This window comes from Amblyomma mixtum, chromosome 4, assembly GCF_055824585.1.
Source record: "Amblyomma mixtum isolate Tamu chromosome 4, ASM5582458v1, whole genome shotgun sequence".
NCBI lineage: Eukaryota > Metazoa > Arthropoda > Arachnida > Ixodida > Ixodidae > Amblyomma > Amblyomma mixtum.
The window spans coordinates 10,713,273-10,733,312 of record NC_143015.1 but is presented as its reverse complement, the minus strand read 5'-3'; the positions used below and the strand labels follow the sequence as shown (position 1 = coordinate 10,733,312).

Genomic DNA, 20,040 nt, shown 5'->3' with positions numbered 1-20,040 from the left:
TCACCCTAAAAACGGCCGAATATCGAAGTTGCTTAGTCCAGCGCCTGACATTGTGCTACTGCACGGCCGCTAGTGGCATACTTGCGCTGTCACACCACGGCCCGCACTGCAGCCGGCTTTCTGGAGTTCCATGGGAATACTTTGCTCTATCGTGCAACATAGCGTACTTCTCGTCTTTATGCATTTGGCTGTGCTAGCTCTACACTCTCCCAGTGAACGCTGTGCATTGTTGTGCCACTGTACTTTCCTTTTCACGCCTTTGACTGTGCGGAGTAGCGTTACGAGCGTACCCATGCCTGCCGTCACATGACGTACACTTTCATCTTCACGTGCTTGGCTGTGCACGCTGTGGGGACGCCTTCGTCCCCTGCGTTCACTTTCCCGCATTACACCCCACTGTTGTTAGCTCCTCCGAAACGCGCTCTTCTGTTTTGGTTACTTTAACTAACAGGGGAGGGCGCTCGCGTCGTAGCGACACCAGCGCCACGGATGGCATTTTGCTGCGCGCGCGCGGGGGATAGCTGGCTCTCTTCTCCCTGGGACAGGATAGCGTGTGGACGTTCACGCGCAAAGCTCCGCTCTTGGCCGCGGGCGCCTCGTAGTCGGAACTTGCTCCCGCCACCCCGTCCCGTCTGGCCTCGGAGCTTATCCCTTTGCCCTAGCGTGGGCGAACGTTCGCTCGTAGCCGTGCTGGTGAGTCGGACATCCTAGATTCCTCAGTGTATTTTGTTGCTAGCTGGCGTTATTGTTGTTATAGCAATAAATGCCTTGTTTGTGTCGAACAGTGTGTCGCTCCTTTGTTCCCGCAGAGCAAGGCCCGCCGTGGTCGGCGTGCGCTCAGTAGCGTACGCGACCACGGGGTGGGGTCCGCGCGGTTTTGAACTGTGTCAGCCGCGCTTAAGCGGGGAGAACGTATTTATCTCCCCCCATTTTAAACCCCATATCTGGCAGCCCAACGTGGGGCCTGCTCTTGGAACATTGGACGACTGTCAGTTCGGTTCGAGGAACGCTCTTTGTCCGTACTTGACAAGTGGTAGGCCTAGTGTGAATTTTGATCGCTAGGACCTGCGGCATGCTTTCTTGAGTGCGAGGTGTATTGCGCTGCAGCATGTTTGAACTTTTCGACATGCTCAGCATGTTTTTTGTGAAGTTTTCTTCCTGGAGTTTCTTCAAGAACCACTTGGTCCGCATCGAGGGAGCGCGAGGCCTAGCGCCCGCGGAGTTGCCGAGCCCGAAGCGAGTGAGTACGGAAGCCGCGTGGGTGGTCCGAGTTTTCTGTATATATTTTCTCGCTGTCTCTTTTTCGACTCTGGGAGTCGCCACTCCGGGAGCCGGGTGGCCTGGGGCCACGGGTGCCAATACGAGCTCGCTGGTATTGCAGCTCGGTACCGGGCGTTCCGACACCGTCCGATACGGTGGGCGCCGATCGCTCAGAAGCTGCTTTGTGCAGTGAGCGGGGAGGACCACCCCACAACGCTGATGTCTCCTCGCGGCTGCGCGCACGAAACCCGTTTCGGGTCTTTCTTTTGTTGGGAATCGTCGACCTTCACTATGGTAGTGAGGCCTAAGGCTATTCATAGCTGCCTGCACCTTGTCAAAAGTGACACGACCACCGGACCGTGGTATTGAGAGGGGGCGCACTTTGCTGGCCCACCCGTTTTTTTTAACCTCGCATGAACTGAGCATTCTCGTTCAACTCAAGAAAGGGCTTTGTTCACTCGAACTTTGCGTCGCACAGCCGCCCGACACGTTTTGCTAGCGAGTTGAGCATTGAGCCACGAGGCTCTTGTGCACGCCGTTTCCCCTCCCGTGACCTACGTTAAAGGCATGCGGAGTGTGTTTTGGCAATCTTTCAGATCCAGTGGAGCCACTCCGGCTTGCTGTCCCGTGCACATCGTCTCGCTGCCGCCTGCTGCGACAGAGCGGCCTGTATCCTGTTCGCCGCATCCATCCGGGGCAGCCGTGGCGAGACCAGACAGCAGCCACCTCTGGCTGCTGTTCCCCTGGCGACTACTGCGGAATCTTGGCCTGCAGTGGTCAACCGGCCCTCCTCTTCGCGGGCCTGCGGGCACGTAGTACGCGGGCCATGCGAGTCGTCCCAGCGGAGACCTTAACGCCGCCTTCGGAATACCGCGGAAGACTGCGTGCACTCTGTCGGCGTGACCTCCGCTGCACGACCTGCCTCAAGTGCATGAGGACCAGGAGACTCCTCCATAGCATGTAACTTGCAGGCGCGTGGGTCTATTTAAGGTTGGGGGGATGTGGGGACGCCTTCGTCCCCTGCGTTCACTTTCCCGCATTACACCCCACTGTTGTTAGCTCCTCCGAAACGCGCTCTTCTGTTTTGGTTACTTTAACTAACAGGGGAGGGCGCTCGCGTCGTAGCGACACCAGCGCCACGGATGGCGTTTTGCTGCGCGCGCGCGGGGGATAGCTGGCTCTCTTCTCCCTGGGACAGGATAGCGTGTGGACGTTCACGCGCAAAGCTCCGCTCTTGGCCGCGGGCGCCTCGTAGTCGGAACTTGCTCCCGCCACCCCGTCCCGTCTGGCCTCGGAGCTTATCCCTTTGCCCTAGCGTGGGCGAACGTTCGCTCGTAGCCGTGCTGGTGAGTCGGACATCCTCGATTCCTCAGTGTATTTTGTTGCTAGCTGGCGTTATTGTTGTTATAGCAATAAATGCCTTGTTTGTGTCAGCCAGTGTGTCGTTCCTTTGTTCCCGCAGAGCAAGGCCCGCCGTGGTCGGCGTGCGCTCAGTAGCGTACGCGACCACGGGGTGGGGTCCGCGCGGTTTTGAACTGTGTCAGCCACGCTTAAGCGGGGAGAACGTATTTATCTCCCCCCATTTTAAACCCCATAACGCTAACCCAGGGAATCCCGTGTGAAGCGCTAACATACTTTTGGTTTTGCGCCTATGACTGTGCAAACTAGCACTACAAGCCGCACATGCTCTTTCTTGGTTTGCAAGAACTTGTTTTGCCCACTCCTTGCAGCTGGCTATTAACGGCACTAAGGAAACAACTCCAGGCCTTTCTGTGCTTTGTAAGAAAGCAAGAGCCATTGTTGGGCATTACAAGCACAGCCCAAAGGCACATGACAGACATGAACAGACTGTGAAAGAGTTGTACAAGATGTGGAAACAAGGTGGATGAGAGAGGCAAAACCATAGACCTTGCATCTGAAGACGAAGACGTTGAAAGCTTTACAGGGACAGAATGGAGGGAAGTGTATGAGTATGCTGCTGCTTTGAAAACCCTTGAAGAAGAAACAGCTACAGCTGGAGCTGATAGCTACCCAACACTGTCAGCTCTCACACCCATCCTTTACTGCTTGCTCACGCTCCCAAGCAACGCTGTAACCCAACAGTGTGCAACACCTGTTAAGTAATGGAACTTTTGTTTCTTGCTGCTTTGTTTCTTGATGTCAACATTGTGACCACCAAATGAATGGCAATGTAGCCTAGCGTCTGTAATACCCCAATGAAAAACTGTCCCGATGACAGCACCGTTTGTGGAATCTGGTGACCATGCGACACCTGCATTTCATTTTCTGACCTTTTTCATCTTATAAAAGCTCCACTTTCAGTGAGAGCAGCCTCTCTGTCATCAGAATGCAGTGATCAATAGACACGGGCCAAATTAAACTTGTACTCAATGAGCTTCTAAAGGGGACGTGGCTTTCTGCAACACCTTTTTTTTTAATTTCTTGATGTAGTTATATAAAATTTTCTGAGCATATTAGCAATAAATTTATGACTTCTCTTAAAATTGCACTGTTATATGTGCAGAAACATGTTTTCTAATATATATATTTTTCCTCTGCATCTCGTTAAAAGGCTGCAGAGTTAAGGAAATGTCGTAGAAGGCTGGTTCAACATTCACTGAGTTTCTACTGGCATGCTACAACAGGTCAAGACATTCTTAGAAATTTTTTTTTCATAAAGCACATATTTTGGTACTGAACTTTTTGGATGCAGTGCCCATTGACATATTGAAAGTGTGAAGAAAATTTCATACAATTTAAAATTCACAAATCTGAAAAAACAAAGACCTGCACTATAGAGCTAGGAGTGCAACAATACAAAATGGATCAAAATGGACAAAACAGTTGTGAAGAACTCTGCTCAACAAGGCGAGTATCTATGCAGAAAACCGTAATGAAGAAAAACACCCATTGTTCGGGATGCAATGCACAATTGCCATGGCAAACGAAAGAATTTCTTTAGAGGAGTACTTGCTCACTGATCTCTGCAATCAAACCTTGGAACAGCATAAAAAAAGAAGCATACAAGCACCAATTATCAAAAAATCAATTCCTAGGGCCATTTTTTGGGGATTTCAAAGCAGTACCCCCCTTCAGCATCCTTCCCAATAACACCGCAGAGAGAAGGGAAGTGCGTGCTCACCAGTGGGTGATGCTGAGAGTGCTCGCCGTGGTTCTGGTGCGGGGTCGTCTGTGTCCCCACCAACCGCAGCAGCAGCAGGGGGAGGATGCGGCGTTTCCAAGATGGCCCCCCAGTGCCCTCCGGAGCGTTCTTGGGCTCGCGTGTGATACAGTGCCTCCATCTGGTGGTCCATGGGCACACTGTCGTCCGCCTCCGAATACCTGACAGGCAGAGAAATGTATGCGAGACGTTTTTCTGGGGGCGAGCTGGTACGTTTCGATTGTGGAGTACTTCCGCAAACACAGATGCCACAGATTCCTTGAGATTAGAAGGGAACAGAAGCGGCTGCACCTGTTATATGACATTATGAATGGCATGGTACAAGTTGACAAACAGCATTACATACAGGATGACTTAACGCAAAGAACCCGTCATAAGCATAGCAAATGTGTAACAGAGGTGAAATTTTCGAAGGACTGCTTCAGGCACTCATTCTTTCCATCTGCAGCGAGACACTGGAACAAACTTCCAGAAAATGTCATTATGGCCTCAAATCACGAGCAATTTCGGTCCCGCCTTGAAGAAATGTACAATATTACAAGCATCATGATCTGCAGTATGAAATTAATTAATTAAAAAAATATAATACTGTCGCAGTTTTTGTTGTCATTGTATAACTCTGGTTATCATTTTTGAGCGTGTGCCGATTGCGGTTCCTTAGAACAGCACAGGTGTTGCTACGATTTACGACTTTGTGCACTTTGCTTTGTACTACTTGTTTGTTTCAGTGTCCACCCCTATCTGGGTCCGAACTAGGACCGATAGTATGGAAAAATAAAATAAATAATAAACACAAGAATAAACACACACACAACTGCAAACTGGCTTATTGGCAGACGTTCAGGCCCTAATTATAAGCAGAAATGCTGCCTGAAATGAAACGGGCTTACACGTAGCCACTTCCAAAAAGTCAGTCTCGGTCGCATAAAGAAGGCATGCTAAAGCACCCGCTGCCTCTTGTTTTTATGTAAAAGGCTTCCAAACTGTCCACGCCGTCTAGCCCAAACTTGTGCCTACAATCTTTCCCCTTTCAAACAGGGCCACGCAACTGTTTACGCTTCTTGACATGTGCAGCTAAATGTGCATATTTCTCATCCTCCTCGTTTAATTTTTAAATGCGCTCCCTTGAAAGATCGTTGACGCAATGTCCAGTCTGACCATGCCTCGAGTGTGCTCAGAAAATATCTATGAATGAGCTGACTGCAGAGTATGAGAAATTTCAGTTCTACTGGTCTCATTCGTCGCTTTGGCTCAAATCTCTTCACAAGTGCAAACGTATTCTCCTAGTAAAGAATCCAGTGGCTTTTCTACGTTGGAAAGTAGTGGAAACCAGAAAGCTCCTGTAAAACTTTTATCGACAAACTTGCGCCTGTGACACGCCTCTCTTTTCAGTTCTGCTACACTAGGAAGCGCTTGTGTGAGTTGTGCTGTGGAGAGTGGCCCACAATTCTGTGTTGCTGCTTGAACCCATCCACCACCATGCAGTGAACAATCTGTCAGCACTCCGAAAGGACACGCAGTTCAATCAGCACACTGTGTGCCCGCTAACAACAGGTTTGGTTTTAGTTTGGTTTCGGGTTTATCGCCCCAAAGCAACTCAAGCTATGAGGGACAGAGAAGAGGCCTACATGCGTAGCATACATACGGATGTGCACGATTTCAAGCAAAGATCAAGTGAAAGATGCATTGTGCACAGCCCACTTCATCCCCTAAATTCCCTACCACCCCTCAAACTGCACAGCCGTCTACCACGGAGGCACAGGACTTTCGTTTGGCCATTTAAGGGACTCACTGGTTGCTCCACCAGACCACTGCTTAAAGGTGCCCTGCGACGTAGATAAAGCATGGGGTCTTTATTCTTTGTATGCAGAGTAAGGGACATTGTCAGTCTTTAACGCACAATGAGATCACCGAAATCATAATGTTTGATATTTTAATCTTTGTTAGAAATGCTTGTTTCGAGCCGATGGTGTCGCAACGCGGCGGTCATTTGCAGCAGCGAAAATGAGGTGGCATCCAGATAGGGCGCTGCCTTTCTCATTGGCTGGGCGTCCAGTTTGCATATTGTTCCTTTATACTTGCGAAATGAATCCAAAATATTATGTCTCTGAGTACTGAAAGCTTTTCGGATGCCACAAAAACTGGAAAGAAGCAGGGAAAGCGAACGAAAACTAACAAGGATACAGCTAGGGGCGACACTTTCCATTCCGCTTCAAACCTTCGTGGCGGCCAGCGCTGTTCAAAAAACGTTGGCTCAAACCAGAAAGCGCGCGTGTCGAGACCGGCCGTGACCATACCAAGACGGCAGCGAAAAAAAAGCCTGTCGACACACCTTGCCCAAAATTGTGAAGAGAAAGGCCGGACAGGAGACGGGAGTCGAGTTTGGGGGGGAGGGGGCTACTGCTGACAGCCTTCCAGTCCGACTAAAAAGAAACTTCGGGGGGCTTCCTTTGTCGTTAGTCACCCATGCCCTTACTACGGCGTCGCGTACATGGGGGGAAGACGGCGTAAAAAATGCGCGGCTGTCTACAGCCCTGACAAAGCAACAACTGCATGCACGCTTCCGCTGCATGGGCGCTAGGCGCGGTTCTGATTGGTAGCGCCCAATCTCGGTACTGGGTGAGTGAAATGGGCGAGTGTAGTGCGTTTTGGCCTGAGCCTTTCATTTTGAATTTTCAGAGTGGAATAACTTTCGTTTGCGTGCTCCGATTTCAATAATTATTTTTGCTCTGGTCCCTGGAAAGAACAGCGAATCTATTTAATGATATTAACCGGTACGGAGGAAATCATCGCAGTGCCCCTTTAAGGGGGGAGCCTGGTCTTGAAAAGAAAATTTTATTAATCTAGTCAGAGTTACGAAATTCTCTGGGCACACGCATTTTTGTGCGATGATTCTAGATGTGTCATTTAATTTCATGTAAAACAATTCCTTGAGCACTTGTGCAATTTTTATGCATGTATTTTGCAAAGAGTTTTGAAGAAAATTTCTTGTGGGAAACTCGCTGAAGTGTATGCCATTGGGTTCTCTTGACACCAAGGAATGCAATAAGGGTGAAATTGTCATCCTGCCTATCATAGAACTTGATTATGCAAAAAAAAACAAGTAAAATCAGTAAAATGCAAGGACGGAAAACATGATTGACATTTTGTACAAACACCCCGACCAGTTGACCAGGGAAATCATCGAGGCGTACAACATGGCAAAGAAAGCAAGATTGTGTGTGTCAGCAAACTGACGCGAACTGCGGCAAGAAAGGCCATATTCAGCGTGCCTGCCGTGGTCCCAAGCAGTATCCAACAGAATCATTGAAGTGGATACGCACTCTTGAAAGTGACGACACGGGAAACCTCCAGACGCTGTCTAAAAAAGCCCGGCGTCCCATCACCGTCGATGTCGAAATTCAAGGTGTACCTTTGCAAATGGAGTTAGACACAGGCGCTACGGTGTCTGTAATATCAAGACAGCAGTTCGAGAGACTTAGACCGCCTTTAAGACTCGACCCAACGGAACTGCAACTGAAAACGTACACAGGAGAAGTTATCCAGCCCTGCGGCGTTTTGAAAGCAGCCGTGAGGTACAAGGATCAAGTCTGTGACCTTCCGTTGTACGTCGTAGATTACGGCGGACCAGCTCTTTTAGGACGCGAGTGGCTCGAAACTTTGCGCTTGGACTGGGACGAAATCTGCAGTTTGCACAAGCTGAACAGGTTTTGGTGCGCAATTTCAGAAGCGGACCAAGATGGCTCAAAGCAACTATCGTGCAGCGCACCGGACCAGTGTCGTACGAGGTCAAGGTGCAGACACCCCACGGATCCTGCATGTGGAGGCGACACAAGGATCATTTGCTATGAGCCTCAGCTGCGAACACGCCGTCACCATTTGCGGTGGAGGAGGAGAGCGACATCTGTTATCCAGAACTTTCAGATTGTCCGCCACCCTCATCAACCGCTGTCTCCGCAACTAGCCCTGCACCCGTGGTCAGCGGAAACAGCCTTACGAGGCGGTACCCTCAGCGAGTCAGGAAGCCGCCTGACCGATACCAGCCATCGTGACTCTCCAAATTGCGGTGGAGGAAGTGACGCGTGCCAGCGTTCCGGCCGAGCCGAGTGAGACGCGTGCTGGCGTTCTGGGCGAGCCAAGTGAGACGCGTGCCGGCGTTCGCGGTGAGCCAAGTGAGACGCGTGCCGGCCGGCGTTCCGTGTGAGCTGTGTGAGACGCGTGATGAGGCGCCAAGTGACGTCAGCAGTGGCTCTACAAAAGCGAGCACCTGCATGAGCGCCGCGGGGAGAAACGCATCTCAGTTGTTGCCCAATAAAGTGCTACGCCGCGTTCTTATCGCTTCTTACTTGCCGGGACCCGAGAACACCACACAAACCATCCCTGCTCCTGCGTGACTGTGAGGTTGCATATCTGGACATCACATAGCAACACATGCGTTCTGATTTTGGTGTTTTTTTTGTTTTCTGTTTCCTTTTATAAGCGTGTTTCCTGTGATTAAACTTTAGTTGAGAGTCAGCGCTTGTTCCTGTGCATTCTTCGTCTCGTCCCCGTTTGTTCGTGCTGTTTTTTTGCATAATGTATCACCAACTCGCCCGCTTATCTATCCTATAGAACTTGCGTTGTAGGGTACTGAAAGCTGCCACTTCAGAAACAGGGATACACACCTTTGTTCTCATTTCTGAAGCGACAACTTCAAAACCCTATAACTTGAGTTCTATGATAGGCAGGAAGACAATTTCACCCTTATTGCATTCCTCGATGTCAGGAGAACTCAATGGCATACATTTCAGCGAGTTTCCCACAAGAAATTTTTTTCAAAGCTCTTCACAAAATACATGCAAAAAAATTACATAAGTGCTCAAGGAATTGCTTAACATGAAATTAAATGACAGATTTAGAATCCGCACACAAAAGTACATATTCCCTGAAGATTTCTTAACTGTGAGTTCATTAATAATTTTTTTTTTTCAAGGCCAGGCTTCCCCCTTAAATACCTTCAGTACACCTTCAGTACACTGTACTGAGTACCTTCAGTACACTGGAAAAATAGGAGGGGATGCTGATAAGTTCCTAGCTTTGCCCCCTTTCATGTCGAATTGAAAAATTAGTTTGCTACCATAAAAAATCATATCTTTTTATGTAACTGTGCAAGTATCAGATGTTTCTGGTTTTTCTAACTATTTTTAACTTGAGGTAGAATGTGAGATGGCAGAGGCACAAGCCAGTTTCACGCCAGTGGAGTTACGGGTCGTGATGAATTTTTGTTTCTGCAGGGAAAGTCTGCGAAGGGCATTCACAGTGAGATGCCACTAACACTAGGGGAAAAGTGTCCCTCCTACAGCACTGTCAAAACCTGGGATGCTCGTTTCAAGACTGGGCATTGCGCTGTTGAAGATGAGCCCCGTAGTGAGCGCCCCACAACCTCAACAGACCCGGCAACAAGCGATTCTGTCCATAAGCTGATTCTTGAGGAAGGGCGAATATCGACCAAAAAGATAGCCCACATATTGGACATCTCCTGGGAGGGCGTTGGTTTCATTATTACTAATATCCTAGACATGTGCAAGCTTTCAGCAAAGTGGGTGCCGAAATGTTTGAACAGCGAACAGAAGGCGGCTCGAGTTGAGGCATCCAGAGCTGTTTTGACCCATTTTGATACTACAAAAGACTTTTTGAATAGATTACTGACTGAGGATGAAACATGGCTCCACATTTATGATGCCGACACCAAGGAACAGTCAAAGGAATGGCGCCACAGTGGGTCCCCGCGACCGAAGAAATTCCGCGCCCAGAAATCGGCCAAAAAAGTCATGGCGTCCATTTTCTGGTACAAAGATTGAGTTTAGTTGATAGACTACCTACCTCAGGGCTGTAGTATAAGCGGATAATTTTACGCCGGCCTCCTCTATAAGCTGAAAGAGGCAAATAAGACGAAACGGCAGGGAAAGCTGAACAAAGGAATCCCTTTGTTGTAGGATGATGCACACACGTCCAATGTTGTGGCTGTCAAACTGAAGGCCCTGGGTTTCCAATTGGTCCAACATCCCCCCTATTCACCTGACCTCGCCCCTTCTGACTACCTTCTGTTTCTCAACTTGAAGAAACATCTGAAGGGTGGTCATTTCGACGACATTGCTGACGTCAAACTTGCTGCTGAAAGCCGGTTTGATGACCTGTCACATAATTTTTTTTTAATGGACTAGAAAAGCTGAAAGAACGATGCAACACGTGCATCAGACTGAGGGGGGAATATGTTGAATAAATGCGCACTTTCAAAACTCTGGCAACATTCTTTCTGTGCAAAGCCAGGAACTTCTCAGCACCCCCTCGTACAGGCTGTTCACCCAAGACAGCTTTCAAGCTTCACAAATAGGCCCCGAGTTCGAGGAGCGCTCTCTTTGGCCTAACACTGTGAGCACCAGAATAGAGCTAAGGCGTGTTAACTAACAGGCTGATTAACTAATATCGAATAATTTACTTTCAAAATACTACTGTTAGGCTCCTCGTTCCTAGAGAGCTTTGTTGTCCACCGTTTATAGTTTTTATATTTTCACAGGTGCCATTTTTGTTGCCACAGGCTGGAGAGAGTGCTAACCATGCCATGAACGCACATCACATGGCAGCGTAGGTGTCGCATGTTCTGTTCGTAGTGTCCACGCGGGAGCTGCGAGCGGATAGAGAGCTCACGACAGAAGCGCTGCTGTGGGACACGCCCTTGCAGAGGTGGCTCACACTCTCTCCAGCCATGCGGTTTCAGTTTCACCCGTGTGCAGCCCCCCAAAAGATGGAGGCGACACTTAAGCGCCACCTTAAGAGCATGATATTACAGTGCTCTAGAACCTTGGGCAGTGCGTCGTCCGGGCTGGGAAGCAATGGAGGAGGCGCGGCCGTCGTAGCGATGACAGGTGCGCCAGGCGGCCAGGGGGCGCTGCTAGTAAGAGGAGTGCCAAGGAGTGGTGGAAGCGCAGCTCGAGCACGCAGTCGTTTCACGTGCTGGCAGAGAAGAATTTATGTTTTATTGTTGCGTGCGTTGCATTGCCGTGTGTTGCCTTTTCCTGGTGTATTGTTGACGTCTGCCTGTGCTTACGAGTTGGATTAAGCGAGTAATGCGTGCACAATGACGGAGAGACGACGAGACAAAAGGGACACCACATGTTTTGTGCCGGGCTGCAACAGTGATTACCGGTCGTGCAAAGAACCTCGCTCCCTTGCAAATGCACTTATAAGCACTGGATTTAACACACCGAATGGTCGTGTGCATGCTGGTTACATACGTGAAGCATGGAAAGACAGTGCAAATGTAACCTTGAAAGTAATGCCTCACATCACTAAACTACATCTTCATCCGAACAACTTTGAGAAGATGCGAGTTGCCCCAGTGCTTCAGCTGTTTAGTGAAGAAGTACTAAAAGGACTATTCTTTTACCGCCAGCAGGTAGAGAAGGCATATGGCTGTTCAGCACAAAAGACTGAAGAATTCATCTCGCGGATGTCGAGGTTAATTAAGGTCATGACAGCACGAATTTCGAAGTCTGCTTTAAGACCAGATTCTGCTAATGCAGTGTTTTTGGAGGAATTCCTCGATTTTTCGACAGGATGGGAATTGCATGCACACAGCTCGAAAAACGGGTTCCTCAGCGACAGTACAGCAGAGGGACTTCGTGTGACACTACAGTCGACACTTGATCTTATACTTTTGTTTGCGTTGCAGTTTTAAATACCTGCTACCATCGAAACTTAGCCAAGACAAGCTAGAAAATTTATTCGGAATTGTGAGGCATTTTAATGCAAATAATGACCATCCAACCCCAGCACAATTTCTTGTCGCAGTGAATGCACTCGCCTTTTATAACTTAGCACAGCCCCCCAAAACTGGAAACTGCCACCGCGACGTAATGAATTCATTGCTCGGACATCATAGAATGGCGCCCACTGAAAGTCGTGCAAACCCTATTGATGCACTGGACAAGCTGCTCAACGAAGGAAGGATGGATGAGGCAGAAACTGCTTTGAATTCTCTTCCTCCTGAAGACCATTTGGACTATACTGCTGAAAAGAGTTCAAGCCGCCTTGTGCACTACGTTGCTGGGTATGTGGCCCGTAAAGCGCTGCAGAGCACAGCCTTTGTGCTGAATGCAATTGACAGTTACCAGATGGCTGCAAACCAGATCTCGCAAAATGAGTTTATCCAGCAATTTGATTGTGGCAGCCTATTGTATCCGTCTGGTCAACTTGCAAAATTAATCGCCACACTGGAAGGCTCATTCACTATTTTTTTAGCACTAGAAAGATTAGTGCAGCAAGTACGAGGTCTGTTAGAAAAGTATCCGACCTTTTGCCGAAGAAAAAAAACTGGCATAACTGGAGCGTTGGAAACCTAATCACCTTCAAGGTAGTCTCCTTGGGACTCCACACACTTCTCCCAGTGGAACTGCCATTGTGGGAAGTATTCCGAAAAGGCCCCTTTCGGAATGGAGTTAAGCTCAGCTGTCGTTGCAGCCATAACGTCCTCTCTTGTCTGAAATCGCTCTCCTTTCAATGGCCTCTTGATTTTGGGAAACAGCCAGAAGTCACAGGAGGCCATATCAGGAGAGTAAGTAGTCTGTTGAACTACAGCAGTCTGGTTTTTCACGAAAAAAGTGTGAATTTAGTGCGAGGAATGTGCAGGACCATTATCTGATGGATGCGCCAATTTCCTGTTGACCTCAAATTCGGCCTCTTGCGCCACACAGCACCACGCAGGGGACGGAGGACATCCCTGTAGTATTCTTTTGGTCAATGTTTACTTTGTGGGGTGCGTACGCGTGGTGTACCACACAGAGGGAGTCAAAGAAAGCAGTCAGCACCACTCTGACATTGCTGCGCACTTGGCGGGCCTTCTTTGGTCTTGGTGACTTGCAATGCTGCCATAGTGACGACTGGGATTTGGTTTCCGGGTCGTACCTGTACACCCAAGACTCGTCACCAGCGATTATGGTGTTGATGAAGTCGGTGTCACTGTTTGTAAATCCAGCACATCCTGTGAGACTTCAACACGAAGCTGCTTTTGCTCCACCGTGAGCAGCTTCGGCGCGAATTTCGCCGCATCATTCTCCATGGCCAAATTTTCAGTGATAGTGGAATGTGCAGAAAAATTGGTGATGTCCACCTCTTCCACAATTTCTCGGATAGTCACACGATGGTCCCGCGTCACCACAGCGTTCACTTTGGCAATGACCTGGTCATTTCGGCATGTTGATGGCCGACCGGAGCATGGCTCTCTCTGCACCGATGTGCGGCCATCTTTAAACCAATTGTACCGCTGCTTAATCTGTGTGCTGCTCATAGCATTGTCACCGAAAGCCGTCTGAATATTCAGAATGGTTTCCACTTGGCTGTCGCCTAGTTTCTGGCAAAATTTGATGCTGTAGCGCTGCTCCTCTCGCTCCGCCATTTTCCTTGCAATAAAAAACCGACGAGAGCACTACGCACTGCCTCACTCAAACGCTGCGTGCCAGTGACTGACGCTATCGGCAGGCAAGAAAAAATTTGTGCATGCGCACGAAGGTTCAAGGTAGACTGCTGCAAGCGTGCTTGTCTCATATCCATCAGGTGTTCGCAAAAAAAAATAAAGTCGGATACTTTTCTAACAGACCTCGTATGTCTGATTTTGCTTCCTTTCTGCATGGTATTTCCCTTCCCATGGTTGTCTGTCCTGCCCATGATAGTGACGTCTCCCTTCGAATTGTTAAGTTTTATGTGCTCCTCAGGTTCCGATTCTACACGAAATCTTTGAACAAAGACAGGAGCTCCCAACGAGAACGACTGAAGCACCTTAAGCTGAGGAGGTGCGAATGAGTGTGGTGTATGTAGCCTGCCAAGGTTCTGCTTTGCATGCTGTGTCATGTTTGGAACTTGAATAAATAAATGTCAGCACATTGACCCGTTGTTTTCATTCAATGCGCAAACTTTTTAAAACAATGAAAATGTCCTGGGCGTGAGTTTCAAAACGCCGCAGGCTTCGAACAATTGCCTCCCCGCAACGAATCTACCAGCTTGTGTGCATAGTATCGAAAACAGGAGATCCAGCAGGCACACGATGAATGCGACCTGTACCTGTACGGCCGTTAAAGCGTGCACCGAACAAAATTTTCGTTGTTGGTATTATCTGTTTCCTACTACTGCGCACTGCACGAAACAACGCATTATTGTTGAAATGTTGCACCTACTTAGGTAAATGTGCCATCAGCAGCGAGCAAATATCTCAAAAATGCACCATTCTGTACCGCAGCAACGCAGCGGACGGCTCGCGGAGCAGCCGAGCAGGCCTTGGCCACGGCCGCCTCGATCACGCGCGCGGCGGGGCTTGGCACACCTGTTACACGCAGCACCCCCTGGCCGGCAGCGGAGCAGTCATCGCGAAAAGAGCCCTTGCTCCGCCGCCGCACGACACACCGCCCAAGGTTCTAGAGCACTGCAACGATATGATAGCGTTGACGGGATAATGCCCATCATCATCATCATCAGCCTGACTACACCCACTGCAGGGCAAAGGCCTCTCCCATTAACCCTGTCCTTTGCCAGTTCCCGCAAACTTCTTAATCTCATCCACCCACCTAATTTTCTTCCGCCCCCTGCTGCGCTTGCCTTCTCTTGGAGTCCACTCCGTTACCCTTAATAAGGACCAGCGGTTGTCTTGCCTTCGCATTGCATGCCCTGCCCAAGCCCACTTCTTCCTCTTGATTTCGACTGGGATGTCATTACTCCGCATTTGTTCCCACACCCACTCCGCCCTCTTCCGATCTCTTAACGTTACACCCATCATTTTCCTTTCCATAGCTCGCTGCGTTGTCCTTAACTTAAGCTGAACCCTCTTTGTCATACAGAATTGGTCGTTCTCTACTTTACACTCACTGACCCCCGGGAGTCCTCTTACCACACCTGGTGCAGTGGTGGAGCAGTTAAGTTCTGCACCACTGTCCAGGCAGGTGGCAGTTTCCAACACCGCCACCGGTGGGGCTTGCGAGACCCACGTTGCTCACCCAGAGCAATCTCTTGTGACCAGACATTAATTAGACAGTCTTAGCTGTGTGTCCGCAAAAGCTGTGCGTACGCTATAGACGCACCTTATGCGCACTGCCAATCGTCCTCGCTACAACAGTTTTAGTTGGGAGTGGCTACGTAGCACCCGGGAAGTGGTGTTTGCACTCGAAGGCTTTGTTTGTTTTAAAACGTAAATCAATTGAATCAAATGAAAACTTAAATTCCAGTGCAAAGTTGGAGAAGTACTTTACCGGGGGTCGCTGCTATGACGACTGTGTACGCCATAGATAGTTAGGCTTAACATCAAGAAATTATTGAATTTATCTAAAAAAACGATGACTATTAGTCACCTACATCATTACGGAGGAGTGAGAATGCGCAAAACAAAAGTGAATACAACCGTTTAGAGTGAGCTATCGTGTCGAAAAATGCAGTGGCGATGCAGTATTTGGTCCGGAGCGGGCGTGCAGGGCACCGCCATTTTGCCAACACTAACCACGCAAGCAACGCAAAGCAAACTCCGCAGGCTTGCGTACGCACGCAAGACACAGAACTCGCGCTTGCGTTCTGCGCATGTGCACTACGGTCCCCGCTAGCTCTTTGTGTACGTTAAGCTTTTGCAGACGCACAGCTATAACTGTCTATTTAAATGTTAACTGCCATTGCGGGTAGTTTGCTCAGAATCCTGGGGGCAGGCTGTAATAACCTCACAAGGTCAGGTGACCTAGGTGGCACACACCTGCCACAGAGGTTGCTTCTCTACATTTCTCGTGGATTTTTCACTCATGGCGGATGACGACAGCGCCGGCTTTTCTGTGACCTGGGGCCCTTAGCGCTGCTACATTTTCTAAGATCTAAAAACTCATATGGTTATTAGGTATGGCGCAGGTGAAACACCCAGTATTGGTTGGTTTGTTGGGGTTTAACGTCCCAAAGCGACTCAGGCTGTGAGAGACGCCGTAGTGAAGGGCTCTGGAAATTTCGACCACCTGGGGTTCACTAATGTGCACTGACATCGCACAGTACATAGGCCTCTAGAATTTCACCTCCATTGAAATTCAGCCGCCGCGACCGGGATGTAACCCGCGTCTTTCGGGCCAGCAGCCGAGCACCATAACCACTGAGCCACCGCGGTGGCTCGAAACACCCAGTATTGGTACCTAAACCCTTCTACTGCCAAGCATCTCCTCAGTTCAGCATTGCTTCGAAACACGAGTGCCAGTCATTTGATGCCACTGTTTAAGGGCATTATTCGAGATACTGTACAAGCTGGGTACATTACACACAGCACATGAAGAATTATGCTGAAACTTCAACTCACTTTAGCTGCTGGCCGCAGGAACTTGCAGAAGACTCGTTAAATGAGCTTTCAGCGCTTCCCACACTGTTGACATGCTCAGGTGTGTTGGCACGTTCATCACGAGGCTCATCTGCGTCTTCGTACTGTTCTTCGTCCTCCGCATCACAGGAGGTGTTGAGGGCTGCCAAGTTCTTCTCCGCAGGGAACGACGAGTGGCCACTTCCGCTCGAAGAAGACAGCGAGTGCCTGTTGGAACTGGCCGACACTGGCACAAAAAAGCAGTCGCCTTGGCGCGAGTCCCTCACAAAGGTCGTGCCAGACTTTGGCGAGCTCCACGCAGTGGAAAAAGTCTTGCTCTTGGGCACCAAACTGATTGGGGAGGCAGGCGCAAATTCTTCCCCTCCATCCTCCTCCGAGGCATCGGCAAACATGTCGTCGTCAGCTGCAGTCTCCTCCGCTGAGTCATCCTCCTTCGGCACGTTCGGGACGTCGTTCAGGGTATTGTCGGCAGCATCGTCCTTAGTGTGTGAAGGATTTTTGGTGAAGGTGATTCCATCGAACGGATTCCATGCAAGAAAACTTGACGGCCCATTCCACCTGGTGAGCTTGGAAGAACTGCTGACAGGAAGATTCAGAATGTTTCTCACTGTTTCATGCGTGGCAAAAGAGTTCATCCGAGCCGGGCTTCCGAGGTAATCATTAAACACACGAGACACAAAGTGTGGACCGACACTATCAAACTCATCCAGAAAACTCTGTGCTTGATCAGTTTTATCAGGCACATCTAGAGGCCCAGGAATTGTTGGTGTTCCTTTGGGGGAACCGGTGTTCCCACCCATGTGTAAATACAATCCTGGATGACTACGGTCATGTGCACAGGATGCCTGGACACATTCAGGCGAGGTCTTGGTGTGGCCCGTTTGGCCGCTGCTGTCACCGACACTGTAGTCATCCGTCCGCAAGCCGGCTTCACTGCCAACCTCACTCCAACCCCTCTGCACGAATGCTTCCGAAACTCTCAAGCTTTGTGCCATGTCGGCTGGTTCCCCAGCTCTATTAACAGCCCTGTGCGTTGCACTACTCTCTGGGCTCTGCTGGAACGAGGACCCATTAGGAGATTTCTGGGGCTCGCCAACAATCTTGACGTCGACGCCATCCAAGCCCCCGTCGCGGCACCGTTCTTTCCACAGCAGGAGGGCCAGGGATGGTCTCTCGACTACAAATGACCGTGAGCGGCACAAGGAAGGCACCGACAGTTTGGTGGAAAAGCAACCCTCCCTGACTGGTGACGTGACTGGAGTCACCGTGGGCGTCCCCACGGGCGTCGTGACGGTTGTTGCAACGGGTGTCGTCACAGGGTTTACCACTGATGTTACCACTGTTGTCGCTGGTGGCTGGCACAAGGAAGGAACAGGTAACTTGGTGGTAAAGCAATGCTCCCCAACTGGTGACGGAACTGTGGGCGTCTCCACAGGTGTCGTAACGGGTGTTGTCGTAATGGGCGTTGTTGCAATGGGCGTTGTCACGGGCACCACCACAGGACTCGCCACAGACGTGGTCACCAGTGTTGTCACTGGCTTCACACTGGTGCTTGCAACCAAGTCCTTTTCCACAGATGGTCCTGATATGTCCCCTTGAGGAACTGCACAAGACAATGCATGGCTCTTTAACCGTGACTGCGGAAAAATACGCAAAAAACGCACTTAGGTAATCCTCGGTGGATCGTTTGAATGCGTTATCAACCAAATGTTCGTTATATCTGAGGATGACGTTCTGGAATTCGTTATATCCAAAGTGGTACACGTAGGTTCTCTAGACCCGAGGTCGACCCACTAAGTTCATCATATCCGAGGTGCACACACAAAGTTCCTTACATCCGAGGTGGCAGACTTAGGTTCGTTACATTCCAAGGTTAACACACAAAAGGTTGTTACATCAGAGGTGGCATACTAAGGTTGGTTATATTAGAGATAGTGTACTAAGTTCGTATCGGTAGCATAATAAGTTTGCTCGCAGCCCGACAGCCAGAATGCCACTTGCCATTGGTTACTGACAGACAGCGGTCATCATATCTGCTTGCATAGGCCCTTCTAATGCTAATGCACTCAAAAAAAAAAATAAGAAGAAAAAACAAACAAAAAACAGCCCACTCAACTAGAGGCGCAGTGCTTACATGTATGCTCAGTACAACAACTTGAAAACCACGGAGATGCCAGTCCAGACGTGACCCTTTGTTAATCACTGTTTAGTTATGGCTGGCATGAAAACCTGGAGCCTGCAAAGATTCTGCCAGAATTCAGCTTAATCATCAATCAACATTGCACGGGTTTCGATAAATTGTATACCATAGTCTGCTGTTGCATAAGCTTGCTCATCTTCATATCGACCCAAATGTTCTAACATGGATTCGTTGTTTTTTTTACCTAATCGCTTGCAGTTTGTCTACGTTAACGGTCTTCAATCCTCTTCAATGCCGGTAACGTATGGGTACCACAAGGATCGGTACTCGGACCCGTGTTATCCCTTGTGCACATCAATGATCTGCCTAACAATACAACACACTCAATCAAACTCTCTGCAGATGATTGCATACTATACCGTGAAATTAAAAATACTAATGATGTCCACTTACTGCAAGCAGATCTCAAATGTGTTACTGACTGGTGTGCTAAATGGAAAATGGTTTTAAACGCACCAACATGCAAATCCACACGCTTTTCACGTCACGGAGTCTCAACACCAGCCTCTTACAGCACCAATATTGCTTCATTAGCCCCGGTTACCTCGTATAAATACCTCGGTGTACATCTGACATCAAACTTATAATGGAACTAACATATCACCTACATTACTGGAAACGCTAATCGCGTGCTCATCATGACCGCACATCAAGTGCCACACTAACAAAAACACTTTGCCACTGCCATTAGTTTCACTGCGAAGAAAAATGTCAGGACTCTGCCTTTTTTTTAAGATCTACAACCTCAATCCTGTTTTGAAAAACGCTTTGTTCATTCCGCCCACGTATGTTTCATTGCACACTGACCATCCACACAAAGCGGGCGTTCCACCTTGTCACACTGTCACTCTCTTAAGGGGGGAAGAGGGTCTTAGAAATAAATTTTTACCAATGAAGCCACAACTATGGAATCTTAGGGGGAACATGCATTTTTGCGTGCTCATTCCGAATACTATGTAATTTAATTTTATGTACAACAAGTCCTTGTGCACTCATATAATAAGTAATGTAACTTTTGCTGAGAGAGTGAAATCAATT

General features: G+C 49.0%; 1 protein-coding gene across 4 annotated transcripts in view; it reads right to left on the bottom strand.

Annotated features, from left to right (window-relative positions):
• LOC149345681 (uncharacterized) overlaps window positions 1-20,040 on the bottom strand; it is a 77,930-nt gene that overhangs the window by 35,108 nt on the left and 22,782 nt on the right. For all 4 annotated transcript variants that reach the window (XM_089586175.1, XM_089586177.1, XM_089586178.1 and 1 more), the window contains 2 exons: window positions 16,785-18,405; window positions 4,403-4,602 (listed from right to left, as the gene is read on the bottom strand). In XM_089586175.1, coding sequence (XP_089442301.1) covers window positions 4,403-4,602; window positions 16,785-18,405 — 1,821 coding nt within the window. The remainder of the gene's footprint in view (window positions 1-4,402; window positions 4,603-16,784; window positions 18,406-20,040) is intronic.